This window comes from Mycteria americana, chromosome 1 (assembly GCF_035582795.1).
Source record: "Mycteria americana isolate JAX WOST 10 ecotype Jacksonville Zoo and Gardens chromosome 1, USCA_MyAme_1.0, whole genome shotgun sequence".
In the NCBI taxonomy this organism is placed as follows: Eukaryota; Metazoa; Chordata; class Aves; order Ciconiiformes; family Ciconiidae; genus Mycteria; species Mycteria americana.
This window is the reverse complement of record NC_134365.1, coordinates 8,443,415-8,462,521: the sequence shown is the minus strand read 5'-3', so window position 1 is coordinate 8,462,521 and position 19,107 is coordinate 8,443,415. Positions and strand designations below refer to the sequence as shown.

The following is a 19,107-nucleotide window of genomic DNA, read 5'->3' as shown; positions in this document are numbered from 1 at the left end:
ATCTTAATTGTTACTGGGATTCTAACCTTTTCCTACAATTTGTAGTGCTTTGTCTGTAGGGTTGAAGTGGTACAATACTCCGCACTAGTTGTGTTTATGCTGGTACAGCTGTTCCCAGTCTGGAATAACTTTGCTTGATACTGATACAGATAGACCCATGAGCTGATTTTCACCAGAACAGTGCACTGGCAGAAGTTGCATGATCCCAGATGACAGTGTCTGGCTCTTCTGGGGGTTTTGCTTCCTTGCAAGGCCTGTTTGTTCATGCGGGTGCAGCACAAGCTGATCACTGCTACAGAGTTTCTCAAATACGGCTGATTTGGGAGTGGCTGGAGCAAGCTGTCGTTTGCTGGAAAGATCCTTAAGATGCACATCTGGTTAAGCTAACACTGTGTTCAAACCATGTTTGCTATGTTCAAACACTTACCAGTTGTAGTTTGGTGCCATTGGTACCTGTGATGTTGCTGCTCTCAGGAGCGCTGGAAAGGTGTAGGTGGGAGAACAAGAAGTATTAACAACAAATCTGTCTGGGGGAAGGCTCCTGGATGACTTTTGATAGCCTATTCCCTTTCACAGCTGAATGCATTTCAAAACTGTAAATGGATCCTGTTGCTGTCTGGCAGTAAAAACTACTACCTTTGTGTTTCTGTGCAGCTTTTCTGATCGTTTTATTGGGATCAATATTAAACCAGGTGGGACAACATCCTCTGTGCAGGCAGGCTGCTGGGTTCAGTGTAGTGGGTAGGAATCCTGTGTTTGTAACATCATATATCTTGATGATATGAAAAAAGCTAAGGCCGACTTGTTAACATTCGCATTAAAGGATGACTGTTAACATTCTCTTGATGAAATGGGACTTAACTGTAGCAAACATTTGCTGTAATCTTAAACACTAATGTATATGGTAAACTCACATTGATGTCATGGCTGAAGATGCAGTATTTACGCCCTGCTGAGCACCGAGACTGTTGAGGAGTACATGCTGTTTTAAAGAGGACAGATTTTGATAAACGCATCTCTGTCTTATTACTAACATGCTTGAGAAGAACGTGCCGTATTCACCAGTGGGATAGGAAAGCCCTCAGGCTCCCAGCTCTCATTCCAGCTTTTCAATGTGGATCTTCATCTTGGAGTCGTTTCTGAGAACGTATTTACTAGCGCAGCTTACAAAAGCATGTGTTTAATGTGTCTTTTTCTGTTGTTGAAGTGATAAATCCATAGACAAATAACAAACCCCAAAACACTAGGGACTTTGCTAATAACTTAGGAAGGAAGAAATTCATAAAAATAGGCTTGGGGTGAAAATGGTGTAGGTCCTTCAGGCATAAGAATAATAAATCCCTGGCCTTTCTTTCACAGCACCAAGAAGTTCACAGCCTGTGTGTTATTAACTGTAACATACTTCCTAAATTTTCTTCTGTGTATCTGTTATCCTGTAACTTTTTAGCTTATTTTAAACATCATCAGTTTCATTTTCTAATCTTTGTTCAGCAAATTACTTGGATTTTGCCTCTTGATTCTAAAACAAGCATTTGTTCAATCATAAAAAAGACTGCTTAACATGAAATGGCTCCAAAACTTTCGACAAAACGCTGCCTATAATAGAACAAAGCATAGTGTTGTTGTAATTTATGATGTTTCTTACTGATCCGCTCATCCAAAAAAGCATGTTTTGCTCCCTCAGCATTTGGTATCTGACATGTTGTCTTGTGCTGACAACCACAGCCTGTTCCAGATTAATTTAGGCCTCAGCGACTTGCTCAGCATCACAAATCCAATTTTTGGTAGAGCTGAGAATAGAGCCTCTCTCTTCTGTCGCAACTCGGTTCCTCACTGTAATTACGGGGCAGCTTTCCTGCTGAGTGAGTGAGAGAGCCTGTGTTGTGACCAAGCCCATTATAATGAACAGGTCCCACTTCATATTTTGATGAATTCCCCTTGCTCAGTAATTTTTTTTGCAGTTTTAAAACATAATTCCTCAGTGAATTGTGGCAAAACATGATTGTCTAATTAAAAAAAAGAAGCAGATATTAATTTTCTGCTTTGGCAATTTGGAGTTCTCCACTACTTGTTAAGCAAGCAGGTTGAGGAAGTGATTGTGTCATAAGACGAGGGACAAGCTGTGATGGGCGTAGGAACTTGAGCAACTTGTGTTAAAATCTTTGAAAGTGTTGGGAAGGTTGGTTTGTTTTACGTAGATTTATGGGACTAGTAGCAGGCCAAGAATTTACAGTAAAGGAAAGGGGCTTCCACCTCCTTTTATTTTTTAGAAATAGTGCTCACATTTGCAGACCACCTTTCCTGTAGTGAGGCATAACCCAAGGAATCAAGAATGCATGAGATACCTACAGAAACACCAATTCCCCTTTCACCCTTGATCACAAAGACAGTTCCTCTCCCAATAAATCCATAACATCTTTGTAGATTACACATTCATGGAGAAAACTAGTAATTAATTTAGTGGTAGGAAACGGGAAAGGCAGTGCTTGCTGGGATGTGACATGACACCATGTGTTCACTGGAGTGCCGAATATTCACCTGTGACTGTTTGTTGGAGTGTCTTCTGATTGCAAAACAGATGTGCTTTTTAAAAAAACATGGGGTCATATAGGCTCGTTGGAATTTTAATTACAATTTCTTGGTGTTTGTTTTTTTTTAAATAGCCCATTTAGCTATTGAAGGAGAGCAGGAAGAGGACTGCAGAAACACCTCTTGCCATTTCTTCCTTCCTTCTACAAACATCTGAGACAATAAGATGACATCGTGCTGGGGACACCGCATGGTGACATTTTTAAGGAGTCCTTAACATGCAGTTTATTGCCAGTGTATAAAGTTTGTTGGCTTGAAAGTTTCCCTCTTCAGCTGCAGGCCCAGCAGGTGCTAAAAGCCCCCTGAGTTGTCTGTTTACCAGAGGAACAAAGAACAGGGCTGGCTTCAGGCGTGAAGAGGTGCAGCTGGCAATTGGTGGTTATGATTGCCTATCAATAGGTATTCATCGTATTAATTAAGCTGCTGTTGTTAAAACCGGAGCTAGGGTACAGCTTTTCAGCCTGCCTGTTGTAAAGTAAGCTGAGTCACCTGTGAAATGGTGTTAGTAAGAGGGGTCCAAGGCTTGCAAGAAGGCTTTTTTCAAACCCTTTTCAGGCTGACAGCATGGTCTTTCAGCAGTCTGGTTGTCTATATGCAAATGACAAATGGTATTCTCTTCTTTGGAAGCTCTGTACGCTGCTTTCTTGAACCTTGACTAGCAAGAGCCAAGCTGTGACCTAATACTGCTTTTGTTCCTCAGCTGCAGGCATCTAACAACAAAGACTTTCAGCCCCTTTCTTGGCTCTACGTGAGTCTTGTTTTGCAGCCCTTTGGTTTTTGGCTTTAAGGTTTTTCTTATTTTTTTCAGCATGAAGAGACAAGAATACGCACATTTTATTTTCCTTTATGAGACCATTGTGAACTAGTGTGTGACTTTTTGGGATGCAGGTGGTTTGCTTTACAGTTTGATGGAGATCCCTGTAGTGCCTCTTAGGACTACTGAGGTGTTTTTTTGCTTGTTCAACTTACATACTTAAGAGTTCTTCCAGTTCAAGTTTAAGTCCAGCTCAATTCCACTTCTGTAGCACATAAAGCAAGTGAGCTGTCCTCTCAAAAGCCCTAGAGAAGGATGTGAGGAGCAGAGCTAAGCGGTCCTACTAACGCCGGTGGCTCGGCTGGCCCCCGTCATGAGTGCTGCTGAGGAAGGACAGTCTGAGACTTTCCTCCAGGTGGTCTGTCAAGCAGAAAGGTAACAATTGTAGGAAATTCCTTTCCTGCCACCAGCTCACAAGCTCAACAAACAATCCCTTTGTGGAGAGACTGGGGTCATCTCTCTAGTTTCTTATTTTTCTTCTTTAACTACTTGGAATTTGTTGAGCAGTTCCTTTCTGGAGGGATTAGGGAGTGGTGGTCTGTTTCTCCCTTCCTGAAGCTCTTCAACCCTTTCTGAGAAAACCAAAAAAGAAGATGACGTAGAAAACATCCTATAAACAGTCCTGTGTTACCATACACGACTTAATTTGTTCTGCCAGAGTATAAGCTAAAGTCTCCCCTGTGTACATGCTAAGTTTGTGTTACTGCTTTTGGTTTAGGTGTTGACATTCTGTGCTCTTCATTCCAGGGAGGCTAAAAGGCCAAAGGCAACTCAGTTGTGTGAGCAACACATCAATATACTGTTCAGATGGAGGCATGTTTCTTTAGAAAACAACATCCTTCTACCTGAGAAGTGAGGCAGGCTGTGTTATCCTTTTATGTGCAGTGTACTGACTGATACTCAGCCCTGCCCTGGTGTCAGAGCTTCCTGATTTATGAGGTCATAGTAGAAGCTGTTGATTGTAGCTGCTCATAACGAGCATGTAAAAAGTCACCAGCTTTGACAGATGTGACCCAGTGTCAACATTTTTTTCAATTTTTGTTTTCTATAAATTCTTGTTTTTCAGAACTTGTGTTTCTTCCATCAAACTGTGAGAAGATGATGTTCCACTAAACGTCCTGTGGCATGTCACGTTCTTTGCAGGGCTCCTGTTGATCACTGTTGCAGTTCAATAGCTTCATGTATATGAGGCTTGGCTGTCCTAAACCCATATGGTGTATGCCCTGCCTTCTGTAGCATACATTTCCAGGAGGCTTGTTCAGGCTGACATACATTCTTACACCCACTTGTTCCTTTTAAACCCACTGTGCCTTTGGTAAGGTCACAAGTAGGGTGTGGAACAGCCTTCTTTTTTAATTTCTTGCTCTGCCTCACTTTTGGAAGATCAGGTCATCAGTTTTACTGGTCTTCTTACTTTTGCCCTTTCCTTCAGGTCTTTCTTCCTTGCCTTTGTAGTGGTGTCCTTTTCAACTGAGTTGCAGTGAGGAGCCACATACCTGAAATACATCTCTGCCAGCTGAGAGTGAATAAAACAGGTCTGGGCAAGGAAGGGTGTCTCTTTGTGGACACAGTGCAGGCTGGAATGTGGATGTAATTGCCTGAGCCAAGACTAACTCCTTGAGGTGAAGGTTTTATTTCTTTCCTGTGAGTGAGCTGGGAGTGTGTTAGCTTGGAGTAGCAACAGGTTTAAGAAAATGATTTCTTTTTTGTTTCCTTTTCTCTGTTTCTAAGAAAAGATACTCCTTGTGTTAAGAAATCAAAACAGAGGCTGGATGCTTGCTCTGAGCCATTTGCCACAAAGGAGAGAAGAAAAAAGCAATCTTTACTAGTGCAGATTTTTTTGTCCTTTTTTTTTTTTTCCTTCTTCGGAAAGGGGTTTCTTCCTAGAAAAGGAAGGGAACTGGAGTTGTTGAGTTGGCAGGTAATTGATACATATCTGCCCAGTCTGAAGAAGTGCTTGACTTTTACATAACTACCTATGAATACATTTAGGAAGCTGGCAAGCTGCAGTGGACTGTGTGTTTTTCATTATTTCAGTGTTTTTAAATTTGTTGAAAATGAGCTTCTTTTATGGGTGGTAGAGTTCATTTTAAGTTGTCATTCAGAAACACCCAGAGGGGAGGGGAGGCATGACAGTGCAGCAGATCGTGCTGTGCCGTAACTCCAGGCAGGATGGTGGTGTGCCCTAAGGAACAGCACGTGGCACGAAGCAAAATCTGGAGGTTCACCAGCCCCGCTATGCTCCGATCAGCAAGACTCTGGGATTTGCAGCACTGGTGTAACTTAGGCAGCGTGTGAAATACTTAGCTCGGCTTGGTCTCATTTTTGCTGCTGTAGCTACTGAATGCATAATTACCTGATTAATGCGGAGATTTTCATCTTCAGACCCCATTGCAAACACTTATTAATTGCATTTATAGATTTATAAATTTGTAAAATTAGAGGGGATAATTATGATTCTGTAATTTGGTCTCTCCATGCAATTGAACCGTTTCTGATTTCCTACCACAAAACTTTTAGTAAATCTAGCATTTTATTCCCCTCGCTGTAAAAGTGTGTGCCTTATTTTAGGAATTTGTTTTCTAGCCCCGATATCCAGTCATTGACATTTCTCAAACCATTGTTGGGCTTGCTGCTTATAGGACAATAAGGCTGGTCTTAATCTCCACTTTTTAAAAATCAAATGAGCAGAGCTCTTAGAATTGCCTCAATATAGGGTATGTTCTCCAGTTCATAGATGTTGCTCTTCCATTTACTTTTTAACATCCTATTTTCTTTGTAAGTAAGAAAACTGTGTTTGCTGTGTCAGTTATGTTTACAGGGGTACCAAGTAACCTGCCTCTTCCCTTGCTCCAAAATTTTGTCACCATATATCAAAAGTCATTTTACCCTTTTTGGCTTTTATCTGGCATAGACTTCTGTCTGGTTGAATATTTACTAGGATCCTCCATCATCATCGTCAGCATCATAGCATCCAGAAGAGTATTTCTCTTCAGGCAGCGTGACCTACACTCTTTTGTTCCTGGATCTTGCTTGGCCTCACTGGGAGACACATTACTCTCTCACCTTGCTCGCCAGATCTTAGTGGTCAAAATTATCTTAGTGACCAAAATACAGAACAAGTGCAGAAACGACCACCATTGATGTGTTTCTCTCTTCCCTGGAAGAATCTCGATGAAGTCTTCTGAACTAGAGTTTAAGAGCGTTCAAGATTCAGCAGTCTGTTTTTAAGCATCTCAAGTCAGGTGCTTGGCATGTTTCCACTCTCCCAATTAATAAGAGGCTGCTGGCTGCTCTGGATTTCCCCGTCCTTCAGAAATACACCTCTTTAGTGTTAAACCTTTTATATTTGTCCTCTAATGCTAATGTTTTCAGAAATAGAATGACTTAGAAGTAAGACTTTCTCCTAAAATGATGTGGGATTTAGTTTGTTTGTTCTTAAGTTTAGCAGTTTTATATATAAATATAGATTTGGGTCAGTCTTCCCCGTTCTCCCTTCCCCTTTTTCTCCTCTGTTCGTGTCTGCAGGAAGTCCTTTACCACTGGGTGACACTGTTTGATAGTTCTTAACGTTTGCAACAGTGAAGCCCTGAAGAAATTGTCCTCTCACTCTTTGGACTAATGATTTTGAATCAAGGCTTGGTTTTCATATGAAATCCTATATTTTAATGTAGTTAAATTTGATTCAATGGAACCTGCCCTGATTTTTAATTTAGTGGTCCAAACTGGCTGGTCTAGAACACTGATGGTGCATTGTGGCTGCAGGGAGTATAAACTGATCTTATTTGCTTTACTAATCTTAAAATCTCTTTTAAAAATGCATAATTTCAGAATTGCATATGGATCACTGTTGACCCATGTATAAATAAGTTGCTGGTTACCTTTTGGGATTAATCTAGTTGCAAACTGGGCTGTGGAGTGCATTTCCTAGGAGGCATAATTTCAGTCATCTTCTCCTGAAAGTCATGTTTACTGCGGTGTAATAATTACTTGTTTAGTGTATTGGTGAAAGCCAGATATATATTCAGTTGCATGCCTTTGCTAGTCATGATTTACTCCTTTCAAATGAATGACATTAGATGAGGTGGAGGGGAGGAGGTGTGTGCACGACATGCTGTTGTTCTGCAGGAAGAAAGCAATATAATTGCTAAGGGCCGTTTTGATGAGAGGTGTCCAAGACACTGGATCTTCTCCTTGCCATCAGAATGGCTTTCCGCATCCCCAGACCTGTCTAGGGATTTCAGTAATCACAAGGACCTGAGCAAAATGAATATGAACAATACAAAGTCCTTAATAAACACACAGGACTTCTGGGGAAGAGAAGTGATGTAAGATGCATAGTCTACTTTATTTGCTGTTAGTCTCCGATTGGAACTACAGTGTTACAGTGGGTTGAGCATAGACCAGGATTTAGGGAAGATGGGCGCTGTTCACAGTGTGCTAGTCTTCATCATGTGTCTTTCTGTCTTTTCCACTGCCTGTATTAAAAATTAGATGCTAAGTAGTTGTTTGTAGGGAAAGTATATCCAAGTTTTGCCTGTGTCTGCCAAAAAGGGGACCTAGTCTCTGCCTGTGGTGGTGAACAAAGGTCTCCATCTCCTTCTTCCCTCCCAATGCTCTTAACAGGTCCCCTTTCCTGGACACCTCTGGTGGCAGTAGAAGGGGAGAGGCACTTTCTTTCTCTCTTCTTCCACCTCTAATTACACAGCTGCATTGATACCTCCTCAGCATTTTAACTGAGCAAGAGAAGAAATGCAACTGTAGAGCTGGTACTTTCAGCTGGTTTCAAAGTTGGTGGCAGAGAGCTTCATCACAGATCTTGCAGCCCAAGGGAAAATTCTCTTGGATTAATACAAATTCTTGTGATGATTTTAGTGGAAGGTGAGACTATTCTTAAAGCCGTTTGTATCTTTCTGCATCTCTTTTCCAAGTAGAATAGAGACCAAGAGGGACCAGCTCTTCTGTTGTCACCAGCGTTGCTCTTCAGCCCTCAGCCTCTGGGGCAGGGATCTAGGCTCTTCCCTTAGCACCCAAGACTTGACTGAACTTCAAAGCACAGGAACAGAGACTGCCTGGTGGTGTTTAAATTGAATGAGAGCCATAAGCAGCTCTTTGCATTTGGGGGAATTGGGCAGTGCTCCACACTGTTACAAATCTTGCAGTCTGTCTCCCTTTAGGTGTCAGTGCCAATGCAAACATCTTTAAAATGACCGTTTTTCTTCTGGTTTCTCACCTAGTGGATGTTTTATCTGTGCTTTGTTGACATTACACTCTCAGCAGTACTTAAGGGAAGAAAATGAGCGTTAACTGGGTTTCCTTGAGATTTTGAGTGCTTTAGTTAATTTTAATATCCTCTAAAGTGACAACAGGAACAGCTTCAGTAGCCAGCGAGCCCTGCTTCTTTCCACATCCTTGACATCACTGAGATTGCTTTGGGCTGCCCTGGTCAAGTAAGCGGCACCCTTGTTCCTGAGAGAAGTTTACATGGTCTATCAGTCTTTGGCAGCCATGCAACTAATGAAGCCACTAACTGATGATACCCAGTGTAAGGAAGGTGCTGTTAGTTAAACTGTTCTGGCATAGTATGGACAGAAGTTTTTCAGTCTTGCTACTTCACTTTGTCTGCTGGGATCTCAAGATTTTGAAGTGCATGACAAAAAGCAGCGAGATTGTCCTTGCAGAAGCTTGTGGTGGTTTCTAAGATGCTCTTCTCTTTTATGTGTGTGAGCTGAGGCACACAGGGATGAAATAACCTGCCTAAGATCAGTAGGGCAAGGCTGGATCTGTAAACAAAAGCCAGATGCCTGCCAAAGGGTTTAAAAGTCTGATGGTCTTCGTTTTGTTTGAAGAATAGTAACGTAGTAAGTAATCTGGTAATGGGATGATATTCGATGTGCAATCCCTATGGCACAGTAGGTACATGCTGCCCTAAACGTGTTTGATTTTGAGGCAGGTGAAGACACTCTCCTCTCCTGATCTAGAAGCAAAACTCTTGTAGCTGGCAAGTGGCAACCTTTTTGAACAAAACATGAGGGGCTGGGAGGAATTGCAGCTGCCAGGACCTCTCTGGTCCTTCCCTGTCCCTCCATAGGCAGTCTGGCTGTGTTTTGCCATGATCCAAACCCCGTCATCCCTTTCAGCTGTGAAAGACAGTGTGAGTAAGAGCCAGTCTCCTTGGACGGTGGCTGGCTTGAGCATCTTGGCTGGGAAGAGTATTTTGTATTCTGTTTCCAGGAACTCTTACTTTGAATTAAAGGGTGAACGTGGGAAGTTATTAATGATATCTATAATCAAGGATTAATCAAGTAAATCTCTCTAGTCAAGTGCCTCTTACTGCACTGAGAGCAGATAGATAAAAACGATAGCGGTGGTGAGCTTTCATGTGCAAATAGTGCTGAGATGGTGTGCCCGGAAAGCACACTCTGCATTTAAGTAGCTCTTTTGCTTTCCACCCGAGCTGGCCAATGCAAGGCGGTTCTGGTCATTTAACGTCTGAGCAGAGACACGCTGAAGAATTTTTATTCGAATTCCTCTCAAAATCAGAAGGGGGGGAGAATACAACTGTATTTCTTCTCAACAAATGCCTTTGGGTTACTTGTAACAAACCGCAAGTCTACGCGGTAGTTTAAAGAGCTAAAAATGTAAGTCTTAAAAAATAGCATTTGATGGTTTACACTACAGCTCAGAACAGATGTTGAAGCTTTTTTGAGAACAAAATCTTACTTCAGGAGGTATTCAGTGTTTGAGCTAATGCTTCTGTGGAAGATATTAATTCAAGAATTTATTAAGGCAAAAAGGAAATCACGTGAATTTAGCCTTAATGTAACTTTGGGATCCTGGACTAGTCTATTATTTTGATGTTCATCAGTATTTTTAGGCATTTGCTTTTTAAGGGGCCTCAAGCCTACCTCTGCTTTCGCAGCTGGAAATAATTGTGGGAATCATTTGAAGGGTGAAAATGCCATATATATGTATAATAATATAAATATATGGTGTCTCACAGGAATTTTTTGTATTCAGATTCCATATGTAGAGGGTGATTTCTGGTATGAGGAATACCAGATAGAAAATAAATGCAATTCCCTGAATGCCATATAAACGCGAGGGGTTTTTTGGCATGAACTTCCCTCTCTTGCGGAAGCCATGGGAGCCCTGTTGTAGCAAAAGCTCTGGTAGCTGCTGAATCCTTAACCTGATGTTGTTAAGATCCAGTGTTAAGATCATGTTTCCAGTGTTACTACTATTAAGGGACTTCTGCTGAAAAAACCCCTCTATAGATAAAATAAAAAATAAATAACATTGGAAGCAAGCATGTCTGTTGGACAGATTTCCCCAAATGTAACTTGCATGCTTCTGGCACACCCTGGTTCAGTTGCATCTATTCCGTATGATCAACCTGAAGAGTCGCTTCTCTTCTCCCTGAATTTACTTGCGCTCCAAGGAAAATAAATGAGAGAATTGCAAGTATGTGACCCCTTGGTCTTGGCTCTCCAAGACTGAGGTACCAGTATGGTATTTCTGGATTGCTCTAAGAGCATCTTTGTATCTGAAAACATTAAACTTCTATCTGGGAGGATACTTGAAGTTATTTTTATACAGAAACATTTTCTTTGTCTAGTAGGATATTGAAATTGCTTTGCAGTTCTGTTTGAGGAGTTAAAATTCCTCTTCCATGCAGGATCCCCAATTTATTCTTTCTGGATGAAAATCCACGTGTACATAAGTAGTCTTGGACAAAGTCTATGAGAGTTACTGAGGCAGGACAAGATAGTGTAGATATAAATGCTTTTGTGCTGCTTGTGCAGCAACAGCTAATTCAGCAAATGCACTGGGGAAGCACCTGCCAAATTAGTGGGCGTATTAAACTTGAGCCAAGCTCAGCTAAAACATCCCCTGAATCCAAATCTCTTTCCTTTGTCTTGGAGGAAGGTAACAGGGAAACACAGAAATGGATTGTGCATTCTCAATTGATCATGTAACAGTAGATGGTTAAGAGGAGCCTCGGATGCTCTGAAGGCAGCATATTCCTGCTAAGTGATTATTTGGATTATTCATGTCCCACTGTTGCACCTAGTGATGATCTGAAAGCAGCTTTATGGGTTGTGACTTTTGTGGTGATGAGCACTAGAGACTCGTAGAATTAATATATTTTTAATTGTTATTGCTTGAACATTGATTAAACTTTGTTTAAGGACTTCTAAGGGATTCTGTTATTGAGCTTGACTGGTTTATTGGTGTGAGCCTGAATCTCAGAATGAAACTCGGGGGCTACACTGCCAGCTCTGTTCCTGTCTGACGTGCCTTTGTGCCTTAGTTTCCTTTTTATGTGAAACTTGCCTGTGCTTTTGTAAATGTTTACTTTGAAAGGGTGTGGGTAGAAATCGCACTATCTTAATTGTATTGTTAGTGTATAATATTACACAGTGACTCCGCAGGACTGGGGTGGTGGCCTCCCGCCAGACTGAGGTTTGCAAAGGGTGTGAGAGGATTCACTGAGTGGGAACTGGGTGCCCTGTTTTGCTGGCTCTGTTTGGAAATCCTAGCTGAAATCATTTACAGCTTAATCACACACGGAAAGCGTCTTCAGTTCCCAAGGGAGTTTTATTCATTCAAGTTTGCTGCTAGTAGAGTTCATGTTACATTAGGAAACCACGATTCCTGACCTCTGAGTTGAATACATGTTTTTAAAAATAGAGATGGGACAGAAGAAAGAATAAATAGACTTCATTTTAAGGGCTTGCCAAAAGCAAGTCTACATGCTGCAAAATATTACATCAAACTTTCTGAGAAATGATTGAATCAAATTGTTTTTCAGGGGCTCGTGTTAGAAGAATAGTACATTGTTTATGACAGACAGTTGTAGGATAATTCTGCGTTTTTCATCTTCACCTAAGCAAACAGAAGAGTTGTCTTGAAGAAGCAGCAGGTTATTTTCAGATTTACTTTAACAGAGAGCTGTCAATGGTAAATGCCTTCTAGAAGACTTGCAGCCCCATCAGTGCAACAAAACTGATAGACAAGTACAGAAAAACAAATATTTACAGAGCAGGTTTATTTTGGGTGGAGGCTGAATATGTAACATTTGAGTTTTTAGTTGCGATAAGCCTGATGTGAACACTGAGGAAGTATGAATTGTGTCCTTATTTAAAAAAAACAGAAAAAAAATGTAGCCAGTTTATTCAATGTCTGTGGTAAAGAGAATAGACTTCCACGCACTTTTTATTAATGGCATGGTGCTACGTGGCATACATTGAGAAGTATGCGGTGGTTTGGGTTTTTGGGGGGTTTGGGTTTTTTTTATATGGCATGCAATTAAACAACAAGGGATTTGAGATATGAGTTCAGTGGAGGGCCACCGAGACGGGCTGGGGGCCAGGGCGCAGGTGCTGTGGCGGAGGCTGCAGGACCTGGGCTGGCTCAGCCCGGAGCAGAGGCAGGGTGGGGGGGACCTAATGGCAGCCCCCTGTGCCTGGGAGAAACTTACCGAGAAGACAGAGCCAGGCTCTTCACCGTGGTGCATGGCTGGAGGGTGAGAGGCAATGGGCATGAGTTGATACAAGAGGTTTATATGGGAGTAAGGAGGAGTTTCACCATGAAGATAGGCGAGCAGGGTTGCCCACAGAGGCTGTGCAGCCTTGGAGAACTTCAGGACCTTACTGGGTAAAGTCCTGAGCAATCTGGTCTTAAATCAGAGCCGTTCCTGCTCTCAGCAGGAGGTTGGATTAGAATTCTTCCAAGTTTCTTCTGACCTCAATTTTCCAATGATCCTGCATGTTTTGCACGTGTGGTGATAGCTGGTTGCTTGATTGAAGCAAGAAGGGGTGATGGGAGAAGTATTTTTATTGCATGATCAATGTCAATAAGAGGTTTATGTCATGTACAGCAATATACTTACATAGTTGTGAACTGTGGGCAATTTTTATATTAGTTTCAGAGGTCCCTGTGAGAACTAGCACCCCCACAGAGTTCAAAAATGCTACATATAAACTTGCCTTGAAAAACTAATGCAGGGGCCACCCTGAGAGCGGCTCGCACTCGTAAGATGTTTCTCATCGGATTTGCTCCGTGGAAACTTGGTGTGTGAGATGTAGCACCAATAAAACACAATTCCTGTCATCCATTCAAAAAAGAAGCTGAAAGGGCTATGCCGGATCTATTGGACACATTCAAATCCAGAGTGGCTTCCTTGCATCCGCTGAAAACTTAGTCCTGTTGTTTTGCTTCTTCCTCTGTAAGTGCACATGCAGCCCAAGCAGAGTGATGGTGGTACTGTGCAGTGTTAATGGACTGAAGTATTAGTGGAAACCTTTCCACTATATCAAGTGGATTGTGAATCAGACCCTCTGTGCAGCAATATGAGATTCCTAATGAAAAAAAATAGTTTAAGGATTGAACTGAGACTGAACTTAGATAGGTTTTACAGCCCGTGGAGTGAGAGAGGGAGGGAAGGGCTGGTAACAGTGGGATCTAAATTAAAATGCATATTCAGCTTTTACTGGAAAATACGCTGCAAATTCCAGTGATTCTCTGATTTGTGTCATAGCCCCGTGCTGTACAGTGTGCAGCGTTCAGCTGTTCTGCCAGTCAGGCTAATCGAGGTCTCTCGCCTTTTCTTTCATGTCCCGTTGATTCATCTCTGTAAACCCACATGCTGTGAGATTATTTTTGGGGGATCTGTTTGAGGGGTTAATGTTTCATCAAACTGATAATTGCAGTGTGCCAGATTCTGTGCGCAGGTTTCCACGACAGTGAACAGAGGCAGAATTGCTCTGAATGTGCTTTGTTTTGGATGCTGAACTTTTTGTGACTGAGGCTTTTTAATGGAAGGGGGTATGAATGGTCACGTATAAATTCATTGAAAACCATAGTTTACTTGTCAGCTGTTGATTAGAAGTGTTGTGATTTGATGTATATATATGTTTTCTATAGCAGGATAGGAAAATGCCACATTTGCAGATGATATAAATCATCAAGACTTCATTGCCTTCAGATCAGTGGATTTCTGTGGATTTTCACTGGGTGAAATATGGCCTTTAAGAAATACCCTCATCCAACTTTTTCCCCCTCTACCTTTCCACTCAAAAATCTGTCCCCCATCCCAACAATTGCAGATCTGGCAATTTCCACATGGATGCTTTTGCTCAGTGCAGTACAGTTCAGGACTTATCCACAGAAGGTGTTTTCCCCATAGCTGACATGATACTGATGGCAGAAAATGAGAGTCTGTATGGTTTTGGTACACATTCGTAGTAGTTAATGTAGTCAGTGTTTAAAATGTCTTTAGGTTCTCTGTATTGCTGATCTAAAAATGCTTCATCTGAATAGGCTTATTAAAATCAATAGGGCTTTTCACATGCTTAAGCTAAATTATTTGTCTAGTTCTTCTTAAAATGGGGGGAATCTGTGTCTCCAAGTCAATGGATGAAGGCTGTTGGAGATGACTTTGTTGTGAAATTGCCGACTATTTAAGAAGATGCTACTGATGTTTGCTCTGAGAGCCTTTACTTACTACAGACAAAATTAATCTGGGAAAAGTATAACTGTTACCAGTGTAATATGCTGCCTTTATGTTTTAATAGATCTTTAAAAGGCCTTTCAGTGTAGATTTACTGCAGTTTTTCCCGTTTTACAGATACTGTGAATAAGGACACTGAACCCAAAGATCCATATCCCATTCCAAGAAAGATTATGGCTGAACCAGACTACATAGATGATGACAATCCTGAATTAATTAGACCTCAGAAATTAATTAATCCTGTGAAGTCATCCCGGAATCATCAAGATCTCCATAGAGAGCTGCTTATGAATCAGAAAAGGTAAGAGTCTAAAAATCACTTGTGCCACCCTCCCACCCCAAACACACAACTCGAGTTTTAGTTTCATCAAAATGATGTTTTACCCGAAACCCAGCAGACACTTTTTGTTGATTCAGATCTTGTAGATGAAAAGACTCTGATCCTTAACTGTGGCATTTATTTCTGTTTGAATTTCAGTTGCTCTGCAAAAGCTTGCTGTAAAAGATGTCTCATTTTGGTTTTGTGAATACTCACAAAGGGTCAGTTTCAAGAGGAAGCAGTTCAGTTTGCCCCTGTCACATTTCATATTGGTTACCTGGGCACTGTAATTTGTCTTGAATTCTTAACTTTATCAAGTATTTGACAAAATTTTGCTATTACCAGCAAGATGATAAAATCTGTGGGTTTTCACCATTTCCAGCGCACTGAGTTTGGGGCCACTTTTAAATCAAAGAAATCATATATTTTATTTCACATGAAACTGTTCTCTACTTACTTGATCTTCCTTGCAATGCAGTGTGATAGTCTGGTGCCTGCTTTGCTGCTGCACAAGTGTTTCTTTGTATGTTGTGCAAATACTGCTTCCTTCATTCTGGGATGGGATGCACAGCTGTTGCTCTATATATTGCTTTTAAAGATGTAAATAACTGGAACTTGATTTCATCAACTTGAGACACACAGGCACTTGGCCCAGAGATAGCTGAAGTTCTGTTTATTAAATCTCTTGAGCAACGGAGGACTCATTTAGAAAACACATTAAGAAAATAGCCACCAGACCACATGGTAGACGAAAAGCCACCAAGCCTGTTGAGGTTCCTCCATTTAAACAAACAGAAACTAACTATGATATAAATTAGTGATTTGGTGCATTGAAGCCACCCAAAATGGACTTTCCAAAGGCAAGGGTGTGGGGATGCACAAAACAGAAGTGGAAGAACAGTATTTCAGAGTGCATTTGAGAATAAAAAGTTGCTGGTAGCAGCCATTCAGGCTTTTTGAAACACAGGACCTTGATAAAGGAGAGGAGGAAGCTATTGCTTTGGCTATTGCAGCACAACTGGATTTGTCTATTTGGCAGGAAGAGTCACATTATGAAAGTTTCTCCCCCCCACCCTGGGGTAGTATTTTGAGAGGAGAAGGGGTCTTTTATATGTGAAATAGCAAAATCCTCACAAATGCTAGGCTTAGGTACTTAATTCTAAATGAATTGCATACACAATACAGCATTTCTTTAGTGGTGAAGAAGTAGAAATGTTTTACAGAATGCCAACTGAATTGGAAGAAACTGGCCTAAATAGGTGTTTGTCCTATTTTTCATTAATGGGATTAAACATCAAAGTCGGTTCCTAGCACCAAGAAGTTTATAGGCGTTGAAAGAAAGATAGTTGAAGTTTCCCGACTTATGATCTTATTCTAAAGGATGTAGAGGCTGCAATAAATTAAGGCTATTTCTTTTTCTTTTAAGTTTATGAAAGCATAAAGCACTTTTAAATAGTATGGAGTTCTTTTCTTTTAGGAGAATATCCGATTACACAGAGGAGTTCTGCAGCCCTCAATACCCACTCTTCTCTTATTGTGATTTTGATTAGCTGCAGGTGTTAATTTTAGATTCTTATTTATTGGTGCAGAAATGAAATACTTTGAGGGTTTTCACCAGCAGAAAAACTGGTATTTTTGAGAAGAAGGTTAGTCTTCTGTGCTTTGTGCCACTGTACTAGCTCTGATATGAGGCTTTTCAGTAATGTAGATACCGCGCTTGTGTTCTGCTTTGTTACTGCAGACTGCCATATGTACGGAGGACTTTTAGTGCTCTTATAGAAGTCTGCTTAACATGCATCTTATTTTATTGTGAAGACTCAGTGTAGGCAGCAGCAGCTTCACTTTTTGACAAGTCAGTTCGGAACAGCCATTTCTGGATCTTAGAAGATACTAGGCAGTGCTGGTCTGATCATTCTCCATGCCTACTGTGAGCGGTGTCTGTTGGGTCTTGAACTGATGCAGTTATTTACTTGCAGAAATGGTAGTTGTTTTGGGCAAACAAAGATCAGGTAGTGGTACCTCAAGGCACTGGTCACTTATCTTAAACTATTTTTACTTATTAGGACTCAGCCTCAGCTCTGCAGAGTATTGGTCCTGTCCCTTCCAGTGGTTTTAACCCTATCACCTCTAACTTGTGTTACAGTGCACTTTGCTTACTCTGTATCAAAGCTTTAGGATTTTTTATTTAACCAGAACAATCCCCAGGAGATGATACAAGACTCCCAGTTAATCCAGTAGCTGCCTGTTTGTTGCTTTTCCTTCTTACATAGGAGAGTGAAAATAGGATTGATGTTACAGTTGTTCTTTTGCAGATCTGACTACCAACCCCATTTGATTAGACTGAGAGATTCTATTTACTTGTATCTTCTGCGGGTCCCCTTTATTATAGCTACAGCACATCTAAATCACTCTTGTGCCTCTGCTTTCTTAGGGTGCAACCTTACTGAAAAAAGGCAGATACAAGTAATGTTATTTTGCAGCTTGTCTCTGGTTTGTGGCTGTCTTGATTACTAATTGCCAACGTGGAAGTTTCCATTGATTCAGCTCTCACTGACCCAGTAGTGGTAGTAGTAATAAAAAATTACTCCAGCTTTTCTCTGCCTGACTTACGTTTTATGTGTTAAAATGTAATTAAAATAGCATGAAACATAAAATATTAACACAATCTTGTAGCTTCTGTTGCATTCAGGCCATAAGATCTATTATGAGAAATAGGGAACAGCATTTGGTGTTGCTAAATATTTGATTTTGCTGTCTGGGTATGTACAGGGATAGAGTGTTGCATAATATATGGAGTCATTCATAGATGTCACCATAAAATGGCATTTTAATGTATTATTGGACATGCTGTCAGATATGCATATTATGGAAGAATTAGGCAACCGCAGATATACAGTAAGTAGAGAAGGGTAAAAATATGCTTTCTGAAAGCTTATCAGATTATTGAATTTCTTAAAGTTGAAATAAAAAATGGTTGATGTTAAACTTAATGCTGGATGTTTTCACATAATAGCCTTCACATGGAAGACAACAATAACAAAGGCAAATTTTGGATCTTTCTGCTCTGACTTAAGTGACACAAATAGCTGAATAATGGGGGTAGCTTCAAATCTTATCATAACAAATTTTGAAAACATCATAGCATAACAGAGAAAAAAGAAATAGCTGAAGTCACAAAAATAAGTAGGAGTGTGTATCTGTGTGTGTGCCTGTATAAATAAAGTCATGCATCTTCCCAAAGAGTAAGCTTCCTCGTTTCAGAGTAGTTGGCTTGGAAAGCAATTTGCGCTGAACAGACCTGAAACATTCAGTTGATGTAGTAGCTAAAATCTTGCGAGAGGGAGAATCCTCCAGCCTTTGTCTGGTCTCCAAGGTGACTGCAACTTTTTTTTATTCTGGATTTTTGTTTTCGTAGCCTCTTTGTGATTTTGAGTGTAGCCTGGGAGCTCTCACTGGAAATAGCTTTGCAGCCAGGCATGGGTAAAGCGCTCACATTTTCAAGGAAGGACAGAATCCACGATTTCCAGGAGCAATGTGACAAAATCCAGAGGGAGACCAGTTTTTAGTTCTGTCCGTGCAGACTTCTGTGGGCATAATACCCTGCATAGGACTGTCTGAACGCAATCTCTCCGAGTTATCCACCAGCAAGGGAAGTCTCTTTGTCCAAAATTTGTTTCTAGCTCTGCTAGAGTTTTGATTTGTGATCATTTTTTTAATCCATTCTTCTGGAATTGAGAGAATAGAGGGATGACTAAAGATGGAAGTAAAAATAGTGAATTATCCAGGAGAAATACTAGCATGCACGTTAAAGGGAAATATCCTCAGTAATAATATGGCTTAGATTCTAATTTAGGGGTTTGGTTAGAAACC

General features: G+C 40.9%; 1 protein-coding gene across 3 annotated transcripts in view; it reads left to right on the top strand.

Annotated features, from left to right (window-relative positions):
• The window catches only part of FAM107B (family with sequence similarity 107 member B), a 65,066-nt gene that overhangs the window by 40,525 nt on the left and 5,434 nt on the right, over positions 1–19,107 (top strand). For all 3 annotated transcript variants that reach the window (XM_075527444.1, XM_075488200.1, XM_075527354.1), the window contains one exon: positions 15,036–15,219. In XM_075527444.1, the coding sequence (XP_075383559.1) occupies positions 15,092–15,219 (128 nt within the window). In that variant the 5' untranslated portion in view covers positions 15,036–15,091. The remainder of the gene's footprint in view (positions 1–15,035; positions 15,220–19,107) is intronic.